Source organism: Panthera onca, chromosome A3, assembly GCF_046562875.1.
Source record: "Panthera onca isolate mPanOnc1 chromosome A3, mPanOnc1 haplotype 2, whole genome shotgun sequence".
Taxonomy (NCBI): domain Eukaryota; kingdom Metazoa; phylum Chordata; class Mammalia; order Carnivora; family Felidae; genus Panthera; species Panthera onca.
The window spans coordinates 34,820,864-34,838,697 of NC_138341.1; the positions used below are offsets into that span (position 1 = coordinate 34,820,864).

The 17,834-nt window shown below is 40.1% G+C and overlaps 1 protein-coding gene across 11 annotated transcripts in view; it reads left to right on the forward strand.

Annotated features, from left to right (window-relative positions):
* EML4 (EMAP like 4) overlaps positions 1–17,834 on the forward strand; it is a 160,291-nt gene that overhangs the window by 139,390 nt on the left and 3,067 nt on the right. For all 11 annotated transcript variants that reach the window (XM_078444776.2, XM_060653455.3, XM_081795216.1 and 8 more), the window contains 5 exons: positions 2,613–2,701; positions 4,036–4,133; positions 13,826–13,913; positions 14,420–14,518; positions 17,141–17,271. In XM_078444776.2, the coding sequence (XP_078300902.1) occupies positions 2,613–2,701; positions 4,036–4,133; positions 13,826–13,913; positions 14,420–14,518; positions 17,141–17,271 (505 nt within the window). The remainder of the gene's footprint in view (positions 1–2,612; positions 2,702–4,035; positions 4,134–13,825; positions 13,914–14,419; positions 14,519–17,140; positions 17,272–17,834) is intronic.

Below are 17,834 nucleotides of genomic sequence, written 5' to 3' on the forward strand. Positions count from 1 at the left end.
TAATTAACTTTTGGTATATAATTAAAGAAATAGAAAACGTAGGCAAGGTTTTTATTTTATTTTGGATCGCTACCATCTCTAATCAGTAAACAACGCAGAGCTTTAGGTTTCTACATCTTACACCAACAGACATTCTGGGTTTTTGTTTTTGTTTTGTTTTCACTACCTTTTAAGGGAATTCCAAAAAGAGAAAATTATTTGCAGTTTTCCTAGGAAGATTAAACTGACTTGGAAACAGTCTTAAAACAGTAGTTGGGGCTCTCCAAATAAAGAATGGCAATTTTGAAATGCCTGAGAAAGTATAATAAAGTTTCCATAAACTCATTAAAAACTTGAAACATGATACTTACAGTGTGGTGTTGTCATCTCATTGTTCTTTAGGTCTGTCTGTTCAGTCTGAGTTGGAATATTTTGTGCCCTTACTCTGAGAAGGCAATTCACTTGGCTTCACCTTTGGCATTTCTTGGCTCAGATGAGTTTCACGGTGGTAGCTATAAAAATTGATTAATGAAGGGGCGCCTGGGTGGCTCAGTCAGTTAAACATCCTACTCTTGATTTCAGCTCAGGCCATGATCTCATGGTTCGTGAGTTCAAGTCCCACATTGGGCTCCTTCCTTGCTGACAGTGTGGAGCCTGCTTGGGATTCTCTCTCTCTCCCTCTCTCTCTCTCTCTGCCCCTCTCCTGCTTGTGCGTAAGCGTGCTCTTTCTTTCTCTCTCTCTCTCTCAATAACTAAATCAGTCTTTTTAAAAAATTGATTAATGAATTACATTCTCAGAAGAAACCTATAATCTGTGGGTACTGTCTAGTTGCAGTAAAGTTACACACCTTTTGGGGCGCCTGGGTGGCTTGGTCGGTTAAGCGTCCGACTTCAGCTCAGGTCACGATCTCGCGGTCCGTGAGTTCGAGCCCCGCGTCGGGCTCTGTGCTGACAGCTCAGAGCCTGGAGCCTGTTTCAGATTCTGTGTCTCCCTCTCTCTCTGCTCCTCCCCTGTTCATGCTCTGTCTCTCTCTGTCTCAAAAATAAATAAACGTTAAAAAAAAAAAAAAATTTAAAGTTACACACCTTTTGAAATGGAAATGATCAGCAAACTTGCAGCATAGAGCTTCAGAGTCAGTTTCCTATTTTGGCCATAAGTATTCATAATTCTATAGATGCTATTTCTCTTATCCATGTAGCAGACAGAACTTATAAATTAGGCTAGCTACCTAGAAGCTTGCACCCTTAGTTCACAAGCTACTCAAACGCACTCAAAATTAGAGAGGGAGAGAGCCAAACCATAAGAAACTCTTAAAAACTGAGAATAAACTGAGGGTTGATGGGGGGTGGGTGCTGGGCATTGAGGAGGACACCTGTTGGGATGAGCCCTGGGTATTGTATGGAAACCAATTTGACAATAAATTTCATATTTTAAAAAATGTATTTCTTTTATCTGAAGGGGAAATGGTCTCTTTCCAGGTTTTAGTTTTAAGACTTCAAAATTGTAAGGAACTGTCATTATGATTTCTATATTGGCTGATTTTAGTGGTGAATTTTTCCATCTTAAAAACAAAACTTGTTGCTTTTTTCCTTGCCAAAACTTGGCTTTTGTCATGTTCAAGAGTTATGTTATACTTGTTTATTCATTCTCCATGTGTGTATTTAGTGACTGATACGAGCCAGGCAATGCCCAACTCTAAATTCCTCCAACTAGCTGTGTGTGCTGTCTGTACCCTGCCCTCCTCTCACTTACCCAGTCTCTAGTTGTCTGTCCTTAGTTCCCAGTCTTTGCTTTATACCTTGTATCTTGCCATGCTTTTCTGAAACACATCCCCCTCCTTCAAGTGCTCTTATAAAAAGGTTTGATAAGTCATTTATTATATAGTGGAATTTAAGTCATTATTTAACCTCCGAAAAGCTTTTACATTTTGACTTTTCCTGTAAATGTGAATGAAAAACTATTTTTGAAAGAATTGAACTGTGTGCATGTATGGAGGTATTGGAAGGGCAGAGCGCCCCCTGGTGATTCATTTGAAATCACACCAAATGAATGACCCTCTGCCTTCCCCTCCCACCTTCATACTGTCTGTGCTCCTTCCCATCTCCATAGCTGTGCAGCTGTCACTCTTCCTGCTTGAACTGCCTGTACCTCTTTCCCGCAGCATTCAGCTCAACGAGTCCTACATCCTTCCTAAAGGTTTTTCTGTGTCCTCTATCATTCACTTCCATTCTATGAGTTCCTCTGTTGTATATGGTCACCATCACTGAGATTGGCACTTAATTGTTCTTTGTTTCAGTTGGCTCTTTTCTTCTTCCCCATCTCGAGTATAATCTTGAAAAAAATTAATCCTGTCATCTTAACTTTGTGTTTAGATGGTGCCTAGCAAAGAGACACAGTTGGCATTCAATGAATACCTAAATAGAAATGAGAACATGCCTAGGCCCACATATTTATATTGTATTTAGCAACACTCTGCAAATGAGTTCATCCTTCATTAGAAGGACACATGTCATCATGTTATACTTCAGGGCATTGTTAAAATTCGTTAAAGTTTTTTAAAAGGGAAAAAAGCAATTTTTTTTTCTTTAAGTGCTGACATCTAAAGAAAATTTTGATTTTTACTTCTTAATAGGTGGTTTGTTCTGGATGCAGAAACCAGAGATCTAGTTTCTATCCACACAGATGGGAATGAACAGCTCTCTGTGATGCGCTACTCAGTAGGTAGGCAGATTGACCCCCCCCCCCATCCTGGCATTCACAGCATTTCTCTGAAAGTGCATTTTTTCACTTCCAATAAAACTATTTTTTTTCCTACTCTCTAGACTTGTTAAGTATTGAATATGTTTCCCCCAGTATCAGATTAAATTCTGCAGGAGACTGCAAAAGAACTTCTAAAGTTAAACAACATTATAAATCATCAAGCAAATTTAGAACAAACTGTTACAACTGCTTTTGCAATTGAAAGCAGAATATAGTACAGTCAAATCCCATTTTAGGGGAATTACACACATACTTAGAATTTTGGATAGGTATTAGACTGACTGTTACATCTATTTAGCAACCTTTTTTTATATGTAAGAAAATAAAAATTATAGTAATGTTCAAAATACACTGTGATAGAACCTATTCAGGTTCTTTAAAATCTAGTTACATTATTACTGGCTACATAGTAATGATTGGTTTTGTTACTTAGATAAAATACTCAGCTCATTATAAGAATTTGATAAATTCATTTAGCCTTATTTGAATAATTCTTTACACCTTATTCAAAATATTAATTATGTTCTCACAGTATTCCAATTCCTTTTCCCCATTATTAATATGGTTTTGATTCATATTCTTCCCTGGAGTTAGTGTGAGTGACTTTTGCTTATATTTGAAAATCTATTCCAGTAGTTGTTGGATCAGTGTGGGATCCAAAGGATTTTTTTGATTGCTTCTAAGTTGTTTCAAAGGAACCACAGAATACTGTTCTCTGAGTTGAACGTGGAAGGAAAAGTATTTGCTTCAAGCTATAAGCCTGGCAAGTTATCTTAAGGCAGAAAAGGTATTCTGTTTGGTTTTTTAGTCTCTACTAACAAATTACTGCAAGTGTAGTAGTTAAAAATCCAAAGGTCAGTTAGACTTTATTGACCATCTGTAAAGTGGTAAGAACAATAGAAGAGACCATGAAGGAAGAGAATATAGTCCATTCCCAAGAGACTATAGTTAGAGAAGTTATGTATGCTCCACTGAAATGAGCAATTGTACCCTCGGCTTGTGAGTACTGGGTACCTAGACCCATAAGAACAGGTTAACTTTCCTGGGGCCATATTGTAGCTACCTAGAAGAAGATGAGGCTAGGGTCCAAGGCCTGTGAGTTCTCTGAAAAAATGACTGTTGTTCAAGTGCGCTTAGTGATGGAAGGATTTATTCATCAAATACCAAATACCAGTTAAATTCATGAGATTTAGCAACATTTGTAAAATAGCATTTAATACAGGTCCAATAAAGTAGCAGCAAATGAATCCATCAGTACATTTCTCTAGTTAACACTTTTTCCTGTCTCATTCTAGATGGCACCCTCCTGGCTGTAGGATCTCATGACAACTTTATTTACCTCTATGTAGTCTCAGAAAATGGAAGAAAATATAGCAGATATGGAAAGTGCACTGTAAGTGGTTGAAGTAAAATAAATTAAGCTGGAAAATTGCTGGAAAATTTTACTTCTGTTAAAAAGTTAAATGTTTACATTGATGTTTCCATTATTTTCTATCTTTCACTGCTTTAAACTTTAATCTCACTCTGTGAAAATGAAGATTACTTGACAGCAAAATACTGCAGTTCCCTGTGTGCTTTAGAAATACTTCTTCTTTTGGGGTTCCTGGGTGGCTCAGTCGGTTAAGCATCCAACTCTTGATTTCATCTCAGGTCATGATCTCAGTAATGAGATCGAGCTCCGTGTTGGGCTCTGTGCTGAGCATGGAACATGCTTAAGATTCTCCCCCTCTCCCTCTGCCCCCTCCTTTGCTCACATGTTCAATTTCTCTCTCTCTCTCTCTCTCTCCCCCAGCCCTCCCCACCCCCCATCTTAAAAAAAAAAAAAAAAGTTTCTCCTTTTGTTGGGAGTTTAATACTTCTTTCAATTTAAGGCAATTTCTTAAACCACAGCTGTGTCCATAGGAAACCCTTAGAATAATAACACTTCTTAAAAATGGAGTAAGTCAGAAATGAAAGGGCAATCTCACTTTTAATCCCGGTGTCCCACATTCTTGCCCACCCCCAACACCCTGCAGTTTCCTGTGTCACCTCTCTTACCACTAAAAGTAATTTATTAAGAGAGTTAACAGAAGCATATTTCCTTCAATTTGTTGTCCTGATTGAGTAGGTTATCATTGTAAGGTAAAGATTCGATTTAATCCTGTGGACATACTGAGTACTTACCTTATGACAGTGTTCTGCTAATTTAAGAAATGTTCTGGACACCAGGAATATAAGATTTTTGTTTCTTCAAAAAGTATACATTTGAGCTGAGGGCAGGATAAGAAAGGCAGGTAGTATACTATAGTGTCAAGGGCACATATTTGGGATCAGACTACCTGAATTTGAATTCTTATTTCACCACTTACAAGCTAGTGTGACCTTGGGCAAGTTACTTAAACCTTCTGTTTCAATTTTCTCATCTATAAAAATGAGGATAATAGCAGTTTTCTACTTCACTGGATTAAAATAAGTTAATACGTATGAAGTATTTCAAATAGTGCTTGGCAAATAATAGGTTACTCAGTATGTGGTAACTATTATTTTTATAGAAAATGAGTAGCATGGTATGTGTGTTAGGAAATTAGGGCTGAAAACTGATGAATTAGTGATTAGTGGCAGCACAGATCCAAAATAGTTTTAGGGAGAGAAATAAAAGAATTTGTTTTTAGAAGCATGTACATGAGCAAAACCCATTTACTAGTCAGAGAAGAGACTTGTTTATTTATTTTGTGTATGTGCACCTAAAACCAGCCTATAAACAGTCTACAAGCAACCTCAAAGTTTTAGAATTTATCCAAAATTATTTTTTTTCTTGACAACAATTATGAATCATTACCCAGTAATCTATTGAAATCTCTTTTAATTGATTTATTATCTTCGTGATGTGGAATAGTACAGTAATGCCTCTTTGCACCACATGAGTAAGTGAAATGCTCCGCTGAAAGGAATTTTCGGTTACTGAGGTTTACCCCACCAGGCACCAAGTTTTTAATTATTTTTTACCTCAACCTTTTAAAAAAGTCCATGTCTTAGTAAACAGAGTATATCAACTATAATTTAATGGTGGAATCATAAAATTTTCCAGGGAGCCTTGTAGCACACACTTGGCTCAGCCCTCATTTTACTGATAAAGAGACTGAGTTTCAGAAAAGATAAAGGACTTGGCCTTGGTTGCATCTTGACATGATGGCAAACTTGGGGCCGGAACCCTCTTCTCTTAGTACAGCAGACTTTCCACTGTAATGATAATGCCTCAGGTTTTTCAGTATTTGTCTCATTGTCCTGAGAATGACCTCGAGAGTGTTGAGAAATGTCTCAATTGCATGAGACTTAGCCTTCTCCAGTTAAGCAGCTTTTATCTTGAAAGCATTTGAAAATATTATTTTGAGATCTCCTTCAGAACTGTTAAAGTTGATAGTGCTGTTTGAGCCTGTAATGAGAGGCTCGGCTACTCTGCTTTTCTAATTATCTTGTGTTTTGTACTTTGCTTCCAGCTGTCACTTCTCCTTGCTGTCTGCTTCCACCAGCTGGTGTTACAGTTTCATGTTGACCGCTTTTATCTGGTGTCTGTTAGGGTAGAGGACAGACAGAACCAAGCTAATGCTGGTTTTGCTGGTAATAGATTTGACTTTAGGCCAGTTAGTTAACTTCTTTAAATCTTGATTTTATTATCTTAAAATTGGACATTTTAATAGTTCCTACTATATAGGATTGTTGTGAAGGTTAGGAACTATTCATGGTTGCAGATACAAATGCTGTTTTCTATTTCAATTCCAATATTTTCCTATTACTAGTCAATATTTTAAGTAACCAAAATAGCTGCAGAAGCCTATTTATTTAGAATTTTTAGAGAATGTCTCTCTAATGAATTAAGCAGTTGGAGCCTGTCCCTCTTGATGGCATCACTTTTTGTGGAAATGTCAGATGAGAAGATGACTGGTACCAAGAACACCAAGGAGCATGTCTCAGTAAAAGGCAGCTAACTGATGATGTGTGAGTCCCTCACGGTGGCTTGCTTGACAAGGTTGTGACAGGCCAAGGCCTTGCTCACTGTAATAAGCTAAAAAAACAAAACAAGACCCTTTTAGAGACATGGGCTTATATCACACAGGTTCTCCTGTGTAAAATACCAATTTACAAGAGCTATAACTGATAAGGGACTGAATCCTAGTTTCCTCTGGCCAACCAGCTTTCCTCTCCATAAGCAGGCCTCAGGAAACCAACTCGTAATCAGAATGCTAGTTTATTCATTTAAAATAAGATCTATAAATGCCAAGGGAACAGGACATGCACATCCTCCAGCCAGTACTTCCCTTTAGACAAAAATTGCATGTGTAACCAGAGTATCATGAGGAAGTGAGCAAGCCTGGCACCTCGATCCCCAGTAGGTCAGTAGCTTCCCCTGGAAGTGGTCCTGGTTCAGGTCCCTCTACCCTAGACCTTAGGTGGTACTGTCCACATTTGCCTCTGCGGCTCTGTTTACGTGCTGACCACCCTGCCGCCGCCACCTGCACAACACTTGCTGTGGACAGATTCATACGTGCGGTCAGGTTGTACTCTAGACTTGCTGGCCTTGGACCTATTAGGGCTCTTGTTTCTTTGCTCTTTTCTGCCTTATTTGATGTCAATTCTAAAGTTTAATTCCCACTGTAGTTTCCATAAACACACAAAATTTATTCTTCCATTTCATTGAAATTTACATGCTGTTATGTAGCAGATATTCCCCCTCAAACACCTCAAGTTTGTTTCTACACATATGGTCCTGGAACTTCTCTTTGAAGGAACCCTAGTGATCTTCCAAGAAATGATCTTCTCTCCATGAGCCTGACCTGTCTGGCTGAGGAATAGAGAGGAAGAGACATAGAATGGAGTCATCCTGGGGCGCCGGGGTGGTTCAGTCAGTTAAGCGTCCCACTTTGGCTCAGGTCTTGATCTCACGGTTCAAGCCCCACACCGGGCTCTCTGCTGTCCGCGTAGGGCCCACTTCGGATCCTCTGTCCCCCTCTCTCTCTGCCTCTTCCCCACGCTTGCTCTCTTCCCCGCTCTTTCAAAAATAAACATTAAAAAAAAAAAAAAGGAATGGAGTCATCCTTCCATACTGTTTCTGTGTGGCAGCCTTTCATTTTCTCTTCTGTGGCCTGTCTGCCATCTCACTTCCCGCGTTTGCCCCTGGGAGCGCACCATCTTCCTGCTGCCCTTGGGTTCTCCACATCCCCTCTAGCACACACCCTGGGCCTACTTGACCAGATCTGTGGCATTTTGTGCCTCTCACTCAGATCGTATAATTTAGAATGACCTTTTGTCTTTCTTTACTTCCCATGAAAGCATCCATCTTCTTAGTGTTTAATACAGACTAGAAAAAGTGGTCTGACTAACCTGTGGGATTCAGGGGTTCGTGGTTATATCATATATTCACTGTATAAGCAGTTTGATTTTATAACTGCTGCTATGGAAAAGTTTATAAAAAGGCTTTGGATTCAGAAGCTCTTTTTAACTTCTGCAAAGCCCCAGGGTTTGGGGGTGGGGCTGGGCCGGGCTAGTATGGATCTGATTTTCTTTGCTTTGTATATGGGGCTTCTCTTGATTTTATAGCTTAGAAGAATTTGAAGACTGCTGGTTGGTTATCTGAAATACCTTTGAGGATTGTGAGGTTTTATAGTTTTCTTGCTTTCCATACAGTGTTTCTTTACCTCAGCTTTTCCTGTGCTATTTTGAAAATGTACTGAAAAAGTCCTTACTTATAAATTCTTTTTCTGAAATGCTACTTTTAAATTACTTTCTGCTCATCTTCACTGTTAGAGAAATGAGTAAAAGATAAGCATGATTTAAATGCTGTGTTTCATTTGGTCCAGACATCTCTGACCTGGGCTTAAACTCTGGCTCCACCAATTCTTTTTTATAATAGTGACTTCAGAAAAGTTATGTAACCTCTCTTTGCCTCCTGGACTTGCTCATCTGCTAAGTGGGCGTCCTCCTGCAGGCTCCTGGAAGATTGAGAGTTGACCGTGTATGCCCTGTGCATAGAATGTTCTCTGCTCAGTGTTGGGTGCCATCAGCAGCAGCATTGTTCTCAGTAACTAGATGAGACAACCCCGGGTGTTACATAAGGGTGTCTTTCAGCATTTAATATGAATCTATGAAAGTTCAAAAATAGTTTTCTAATTGTGGATAATTGTGTATTTTCCTTGAAAGAGTTTAAGTGTTCTGACCAACCTAAAGTTTCTACTCTGTTTGCAGTGGGATGCTTTTTTTATGATGCCTTTTTTTTTTTTTTTGAAAATTTTCTAAATTTTATTTATGCTTATTTCTATTTGAGAGAGAGAGGCTGGAGAAGGAGTAGAGTGAGGGAGACAGAGGATGTGAAGCAGGCTCTGCATTGACAGCAGAGAGCCTGACATGGCGCTCGAAATCATGAATCGCAAGATCATGACCTGAGCCAAAGTCGGGCACTTAACCGACTGAGCCACCCAGGCCCCCAAGGATTAAGATGCTTTTATTCTGCCCCTGAGTGCCAGCACACTGGCGTTGTCTTTGACTCCAATTCTTGGTAAAAGGATTTAACACATTCTGAGACCTTAGCGTAGAAAATGTAATATATTGAAGGTGCAATGGTGTACTATTACAAAGTCTGTCCTGATAGGAAAGAAATGCTGGTAAAAGTAAGGTCCTTTTTGCCAGGATTTTGGTAATTGAAAATATACATCAAAAAGAGAAGCATAAAAGAGTCTTTAACAGTCTGCTTAGAAATCTCCAAGAAAACGGGGCACCTGGGTGGCTCAGTTGGTTAAGCGTCCTGTTGATTTCGGCTCAGGTCATGATCTCATGGTTGGTGAGATCAAGCCACACATCGTGCTCTATGCTGACAGCGCGGACCCTGCTTGGATTTCTGTCTGTCACCCCTCCCCTCTCTCTGCCCCTCCCCCACTCATACTCTCTCCCTCTCTAAATAAATAAACATTAAAAAAAAAAAAAAAATCTCCAAGAAACTAATCCAGTATGGGATTAGGATTCAGTGTTCGTGTAACAGGATATATTGCAGTAAAAAAATGAGGGATGTGTTATCATTTAAACAAAAGTCATCAGGGACATAGGATCTTCCTTTCTTTGTATTCTGTCATTCTCCAGTCATCAGATCTAGTTCCAGGAGGAGAGGATCAGAGCAAGGGGAAAAGACACTGCTCCTCCTAAATCAGTTCTCTTAAAGTTTCCCTAGAAGCCCCACTCAGTGATTTCTGCACCACCTCTAGCTGCAAAAGAAATTGGGAAATCCAGTGTTTTAGGTGGGCTCTTAACAAAAGGGTGGCAGAATTGGATTGTATAGGAGCTAGCAACCTATTCTATAAAGAATAACTTTCTCTCAGGGCTCCTGGCTGACTCAGTCAGAAGAACATGCAACTGTTGATCTCAGTGTCTTTGAGTTCAATCCCTATATGGGGTGTAGAGACTAATTAAATAAATAAAACTAAAATAGTAATAATAATTTTCCCTCAAACCAGCAAAAGCACATCAGAACTTTGATGGGGGAAAAATCCTGTTTGCAATAGCAACCAGAACTGTAGATGCTTTGAGAATAAACCTAGCAAGTAAAGCACAGGAAACATGGCTGAAAAAATAGTTATAACATGTTTCTGGATCAAAAGATTTGATAAAAATAGCTGTTCTCTACAAATTATTGTCTAAATTTGATGCAGTCCTAAATATTTTTTTAAGTTTGTTTGTTTATTTTGAGAGAGAGAAAGCACAAGCTGGAGAAGGTCAGAGAGAGGGGGAGGGGGAGAATCCCAAGCAGGTTCCACACTCTTAGTGCAGAGCCTGACATGGGGCTCAAACTCCTGAACTGTGAGATCTTGACCTGAGCCCAAATCAAGAGTCAGACACTTAACTGAGCCACTCAGGCACCCTCTTATTTGAATTTTCAACATGTTATTTATGATAAAATGTTTTGAAAGTTCATCTGAAATTTTCCACATACCACAAAACTATTCCAGTTGACTGGAGATAGGCAGACTAATGGAACAGAAAAGAAAGTTCAGAAACAGGTATCTGTTTATATCGAAATTTACTAGAGGATAAGAAATATTTCATATCAGTAGGGTAAGAATGGACTGTTCTCTGCATTATCCAATATCACAGCTACTAACTACAACTTTCCATTCATGAAATTAAATACAATTCAGTTCCCTGGGAGCACTAGCCATATTTCAAGTACTCAGAAGCCACAGGTGGCTAGTTGCTGCTGCACTGGACCGTGTATGTCCACACATTTTCATTACTACAGCAAGTTCCGTTAGCACTGCTCTAGATGGTAAGGGGGAGTCATGTCTGGTACCTACTTACAAGGAAAAGGTGAGATCCCTAACTCTAGGCCTTGGAACTTTTTTAAAAAACTCCCCATATAATTTTTAATATATAGCCAGGGTTGCAAGCCACTGATGTAGATGGTCTTCTAGTTGACAAAGATGTAGCTAAAATATCTCTGATTTTTTTCAGAGTAGTCGTCTTGGGTTCCATCACTTGTGATTATTACTGTGATTATTTAATAGCAGTAATGAAAATTCCGGCTTAGAAAATACTTCACTGTTTCTTTTCAAGGAAGTATAGTAAAAGAAAAAAAAAAATTATTTTTTTGAGAGCGAGTAGGGGAGGAGGGATCTTCCTAAGCAGGCTCCATGCAGACTCCAGTGCAGAGTCAGACGCTGAACGAGCTGAGCCTCCCAGGCACCCCACAAGTGTACTAGATTTGCTCCCAACTGTGTGTGCGCCCTTGGGGTGGTATTTGAAGCTACCCTCCCCCAAGCTGTGCCTGTACCTTCCATGGCCTATGAGTTGGGTGAAGCAAGGACACTCTGAGGTGGTGTATGGGAAGGTAACATTACAGATGCCAAACAGTTGCATTTAATCTTTTCTTTGCTTATTTATTGGAATCCATATGAGGGAGAAAATACTCACTTTGTTTTTCTGGTATGAATTGATAACTTCCCCAGGGTCTTTCCTTTATTTGGGTACTTTTGCTACTCAGGAGTCCTTTTTGAGAAGACTTTATACTGACCTTCTAAATATGTTCTATGTCCAGTACAGATGGAGCTACTTGAATATTATGTATACATACAATGCTTTTTTTTTTTTATGTTAGAGCGTGCGAGCGCAAGTGGGGGGGGGGGGGCAGAGAGAGAGGGAGACTGAGAATCTGAAGCAGGCTCTGCACTGCCATCACAAAACCTGACATGGAGCTTGAACCCACAGATTGTGAGATCATGACCTGAGTCGAAGCTGGACCCTCACCCAACTGAGCCACCCAGGCTCCCCTACATATAAGCTTTTGATGCTCTTCTAAATAATGTTACTAAAGCATTTTCACAGAGATCCAGATTATATTTTTAAACACTTCTACGTTGATGTGAATGCTTCTTGGGGGACTGCACTTTGCCTGGGTAATCTAGTGAGATCGGTCCTTCATGTAGTTTTCTTATCTAAGAAGCATGGCTTCTCCTGACACCAGAGCCCAGCGCCATCAGACTCGTGTGCGCCAGGAAGAGGATTTGTGTGAACCCCATCCTTCTGCCATATTCAGAAAATATCCAGTAACCACATGGGTCTTTCGGGCTCTGAAAATTGATTTCTTGTTAAGTTGGTAGATCTCCGTTGTGCCTAGCAAGTGATTCCAAACCTGTTTTCCAGTATACCTCCTCGTCTCTGGTGAGTTCAGGAGCTTCACAGTTCTCAAAATCCCATAATTTAAATTCATTTAAGTGTTTAAATATGTATATTTGCCATACAGCACTGTGAAGGAGATCTTAGCTCCAGGCAGGTGTCGTTAGACTCCAGAAGGATAATGGAGTAATTAGAATGTTTTGTGTGAAACATTAAAAGCTGTGCCTAAGTTATTTTGGATTTTTTAACTTAAAAAATAAAATCATGGGTGCAGAAAGCTAGTAATTCAAAAAGTACAATAGAAATTAAATATGTTTTACCATAGATGGTAGGAGATAAAAGTGCTTTTGAGTCTCCATTGACTTTGGTAAACCGTTAAGACCTGTGTGTGATTTATCTTAGAAATCATCAGATGCTTACATAGGAAGCCAACAAAATACAGCATTTGGTAGTTTTTTTGCCTTAATTCCCACAGTGTTAGTAAAACCAGAGCAGAAAAAGATCACGGTCTTGGGGCACCTGGGTGGCTCGGTCAGTTATGCATCTGACTCTTGATTCTGGCTCAGGTCACGATCTCATGGTTCAGGGGTTCGAGCCCCACATCACACTCTGTGCTGACAGCACAGTACAGAGCTTGCTTGGGATCTTTTCTCTCCTCTCTCTGCCCCTCTCCCCAAGCTCACTTTCTCAGAATGAATAGATTAAAAAAAAAAAAAAAATCACTGCTTAAGGAGTTAATTAGATTGGATCCACTTGTTCTGAAGGAGTACATGTTGGGTGAGTTTTCCCCAGAAATACTCTTTGAGAGTTTTTCTAGGAACCCTCCATATGCCCATATACGTGTGCCACATTCCCCAGCCTCTGGGGTGTACTGTGGATACTAAGCAGCAGCTCCTGGAACCATTACTTCATTCTCATAAATGAAGTCCCTCTAAAGGGGACACCAGTGACTTGAAATAAGGCCTGAGGATATGGTTATCTGTGAAGTATCCTTTAAGGCACAAGTTTAAGAGACTCCTCATTGTTGGAAGTCTGACACAAGTAGTCGGTGCTTGTGGCTGCTATCTGCGTGGAAAGGCCAACAGCATGTTCCCAAGTTCCAAGTGTTTCCACATGTTTCCACTGTGGTGAGATCTCTGTCTTCCAGAGTTCCGCCACAACTCTTCATGTATCACTGGCATCTTTAAATACCTGCCTCTTGGGGCGCCTGGCTAGCTCAGTTGGTAGGGCATGAGATTCTTAAATACCTGCCTCTTCAGTTGCCAGTGAGACATGGTGAGAAAGAACTAAAGACCTGTTGTGAGCCCTGTTCAGTTCTAGAGGCTGTGATACTCCTCTCTGTACTTGAGGAATTCCAGATGAATGGCTACGCAGAGAAAGTATTGGCTAACTATTAAACGACTTATTCAAAACACTGAATGCTTTCCTAATTGTCGCTCTGTTTTTCTCTAGGGACATTCCAGCTATATCACACACCTTGACTGGTCCCCAGACAATAAATATATAATGTCTAACTCAGGAGACTATGAGATATTGTACTGTAAGTATGAACGACTAGATATGGCTGAGATGGGTCTGTCGGGCACAGATGAGCAGGCTGTGCAGAGAGTGCATGCTGGCCTCTCTGATTTGACAAAGCACATGTTACTCTGAGCTAAGGAATGAGACTTTCAAATGTGGTTCACTTCTCCCAGAAAGTAATGAATTAATTTAAATATGTAGATATGTAGTCTTAAGAAATTACTCAGGGAGATTGCTGCTCTCATACAGTTTTGTATTTAACAACTTTTCCTGGAGACAGGAAAGAGTATAATGGATAGGCATTTACGCTTCTTAAAGAAGCAAGAACAATTTCAGTGGGGAACAAGTTTGTGGTTCTATGAACGGTAAAGTGAGCACTTTCTTTTCCTTTTTAAATGTGTCTTAATGTTTTTCAGTGTGTGGATTATAAATACAAGTAAACGTGGCTAGTTTGAATCAAGATGCACTTTCAAAAACATTTGTACACAGTCACTATGATTATACTTCCTGTTTCTAAATTTAAAGGGGACATTCCGAGTGGCTGCAAACTAATCAGGAATCGATCAGATTGTAAGGACATCGATTGGACGACATATACCTGCGTCCTAGGCTTTCAAGTCTTTGGTAAGAACATGACACCTGATGAGGAAAAGGTAGTTTGTGGGGTTTTTATGTATAATACTTACTTGGTTAAATTGCTAAGTGAAAAGTAGTCTGTGTATGTTCTTCAGTGTTGTCGCTACTGATGCCAGACTCAGAGAAATTAAGTGTATTAGGATTGAACCATTGTGAAGTGTGTTCTCTGCAGAGTCCAGCAGACTTTTGGTCCTCAATAAATATGAAAGACAATTAAAAGGAAAAAATTTACAATAATAGCACAGATTGTCTTCCCATGTTTTTCCTCCAAGTAAAAACTGAATTTTTTAAATTTGTAAATTTTTAAAATAGCTTTATTGAGCTGTGATTCACATACTACATAATTCGTCTATTTAAAGTATACAGTACAGTGGTTTTAGGATATTCAGAGTTGTGTGGCCATCAGCACTGTCTGCTTGTAGAACATTTTCCTCACCCCAAAAAAGAAACCCTCTACCCATTGGCAGTCACTCCCCACCTCTCCCCCTTCCTCTGCCCCCAGCAGCCACTCATCTGCTTTTTCTCTAATGACCTCTGCCTATTCAGTAATTCGTATAAATGCAGTCACACAACGTGTGACGCATTGAAACAGGTTTCTTTGCTATAGACCGTTTTCAGGTTTCATCCACATTGTAACCTGTATGAGCACTTCGTTTTATGGCTGAACAATATCCCGTTGCATGCATATGCCACATTTTGCTTGTCCATTTATCAGTTGATGGACTCTTGAGTTGTTTCTGCTTTTCAGCTGTTATAAATAATGCTGCTGCAAACAAGCATGTGCAAGCTTTCGTATCGGCATGTCTTCGTTTCCCTGGAGTATATATCTAGGAGTGGGATTCGAGGGTCAAATGGTAACCTTGTGTTTAACCTTTTGGAGAATGCCAGACTGTTTTCCTGAAGCGGCTGCACCATTTACATTCCCACCAGTGATGTACGAGGGTTCTGTTTCCCCACATCCTTGTCAGCAGTTCTTACTCTTTTGCATATGAATGCATTTGAAGTATAAAGGCATTTTTAGTAGATATTATTTAAAGATAAAATTTGGAGTGCAGGGACACCCAGGTGGCTCAGTTGGTTAAGCATCCGCCTCTCAATTTCAGCTCAGGTCATGATCCCAGGGTCATGAGATCAAGCCCCATGTCAGTCTCCGAGCTGGGCATGGAGCCTGCTTGGGATTCTCTCCCCCCACCCCCACCCCCCTGGTCCCTCCATTTGCGTGCTCTCTCTCAAAAAAGTAAACACAACTGCTATAGGGATGGAGGAGAATGCCTAGACTAGCAAGAAATTTAAAAAATAATCCGGACTAGTCCACATACAGTTTCATTACTCTGGGTGAAACTGAAGCAGTAGCCAATGGCTGGTAATTTACCTAGTTATTTAAAAAAAATTTTTTTTAATGGTCATTTATTTTTGAGAGAGACAGAGCACAAGTGGGGCAGGGGAAGAGACAGAGTCACAGAATCTGAAGCAGGCTCCAGGCTCTGAGCCATCAGCACAGAGCCCGACGTGGGACTCGAACTCACGAGCCGCGAGATCATGACCTGAGCTGAAGTCGGTCACTTAACTGACTGAGGCACTCAGGCGCCCCCGTACCTTGATATTTTAATGAAACAATACTCATTTACTTAGTAAGAGGTGTCAGTTAAGAAGTGTTTTAGGGGCACCTGGGTGGCTCAGGTCATGATCTCACGGCTTGTGAGTTCGAGCCCCACGTCGGGCTCTGTGCTGACAGCTCGGAGCCTGGAGCCTGCTTCGGATTCTGTGTCTCCCTCTCTCTCTGCCCCTCCTCCGCTCATGCTCTGTCTCTGTCTCAAAAATAAACATTAAAAAACTTTTTTTTTTAATAAAAAAAGTGTTTTGACTCAGCAAATTTACCAAAAACTTATTTGTTCTTTAGAATAGCACTGAACCATAGGAGGCCAGCATCTCAGCCCTTATACATTCCATAAGTTCCATCTAGTCTAATAGAGTTTTGTGCTAACTACATTGACATGATCACCAGTGCCTCATAATGATTCAGAATAATTAAATTTGTAGTGTCTCTGGACATAAATCATAGTTACAGGAAAATTCTGTGGGGCAGCATGGTAGACTTGTAGATGGCCTATGCATTTCTATTAAGAATCTTCGAGGTTCTCTTCAAGTGCCCACCTGAAGGGAACAGCAGAGAAGGAGTGTGTGCATTTTACACAGTTTCCCCAGAGTCTCCTTGGAAGAACTAATGCTATGGCTTTCTTTCCGTACCTCACCACACAACTAACTGAGAATTTCCCCTCCAACTAGAAACTTTAGAAAGGAAGAGCTTATTTGCAGAGGTGAGTTAAACTAAAACAAATGAGTGCCACCTGCTGGGTACTAGTGAGTACTTTTGTGTCTTTAAATTTTCCATCTTGAGGCTATTTTTGGCTTAATTTTATTATTAGATTTCGGGTAAAACTTCATCCTTTAAAAGAGGTATTGCACTACTAAGAAATTTGTAAGGAAAATGTTAGCAGCTAAGAGTTTGAACACAGATGAAAGTAAGATTCTAAAATGAAATAAGCCTATGTAGTATCACAGTTATATTTTAGACTAATTTTCCTCCACCACTGTGTTTCCGTATCAAAGGTGTCTGGCCAGAAGGATCCGATGGGACAGATATCAATGCACTGGTGCGATCCCACAATAGGAAGGTGATCGCTGTTGCTGACGACTTCTGCAAAGTCCATCTGTTTCAATATCCCTGCTCCAAAGCAAAGGTAAAATCAATATAATGAAAACTAGTGTTGTAGGGCCTTTTGTTGGGGGCTAATTTTGTGTCAGTGAAGAGAAGATATGTGCAGAGTTACTCATTACTACCCGTGCTGCTGAGGTGCACAGAGGGACAACAGTGCCCCTTGTAAGTGTCCAGGCAGGCCCTGCTCCTTTTAAGGTCAAGCTGGTGTTTTCTTACTGTTTATCATCTGCTTTTTAAATAATTTTTTAACAGGTTTAATGTCTCCTAAACCTACTAACATACTTTGTTACACATATGATCACCATTATAAAGCTTACGGGATCAGGGTGCCTGGGTGGCTTAGTCGGTTGAACATCCCAGCTCATGATTTTGGCTCAGGTCACAATCCCAGGGTCATGGGATCGAGCCCTGTGTTGGGCTCCATGCTGAGCATGGACCCTGCTTAAGATATTTCTCTATCCCACTGCCCCTCTCCAATAAAAAAATATTAAAAATAAATACATAAGACCAATGGGGCCATTTTCTAAATCAACTACAGTCCTGCCCGCCTAGTAAGTTCTCCCTTAGCCATCTCAGCAGAATAAT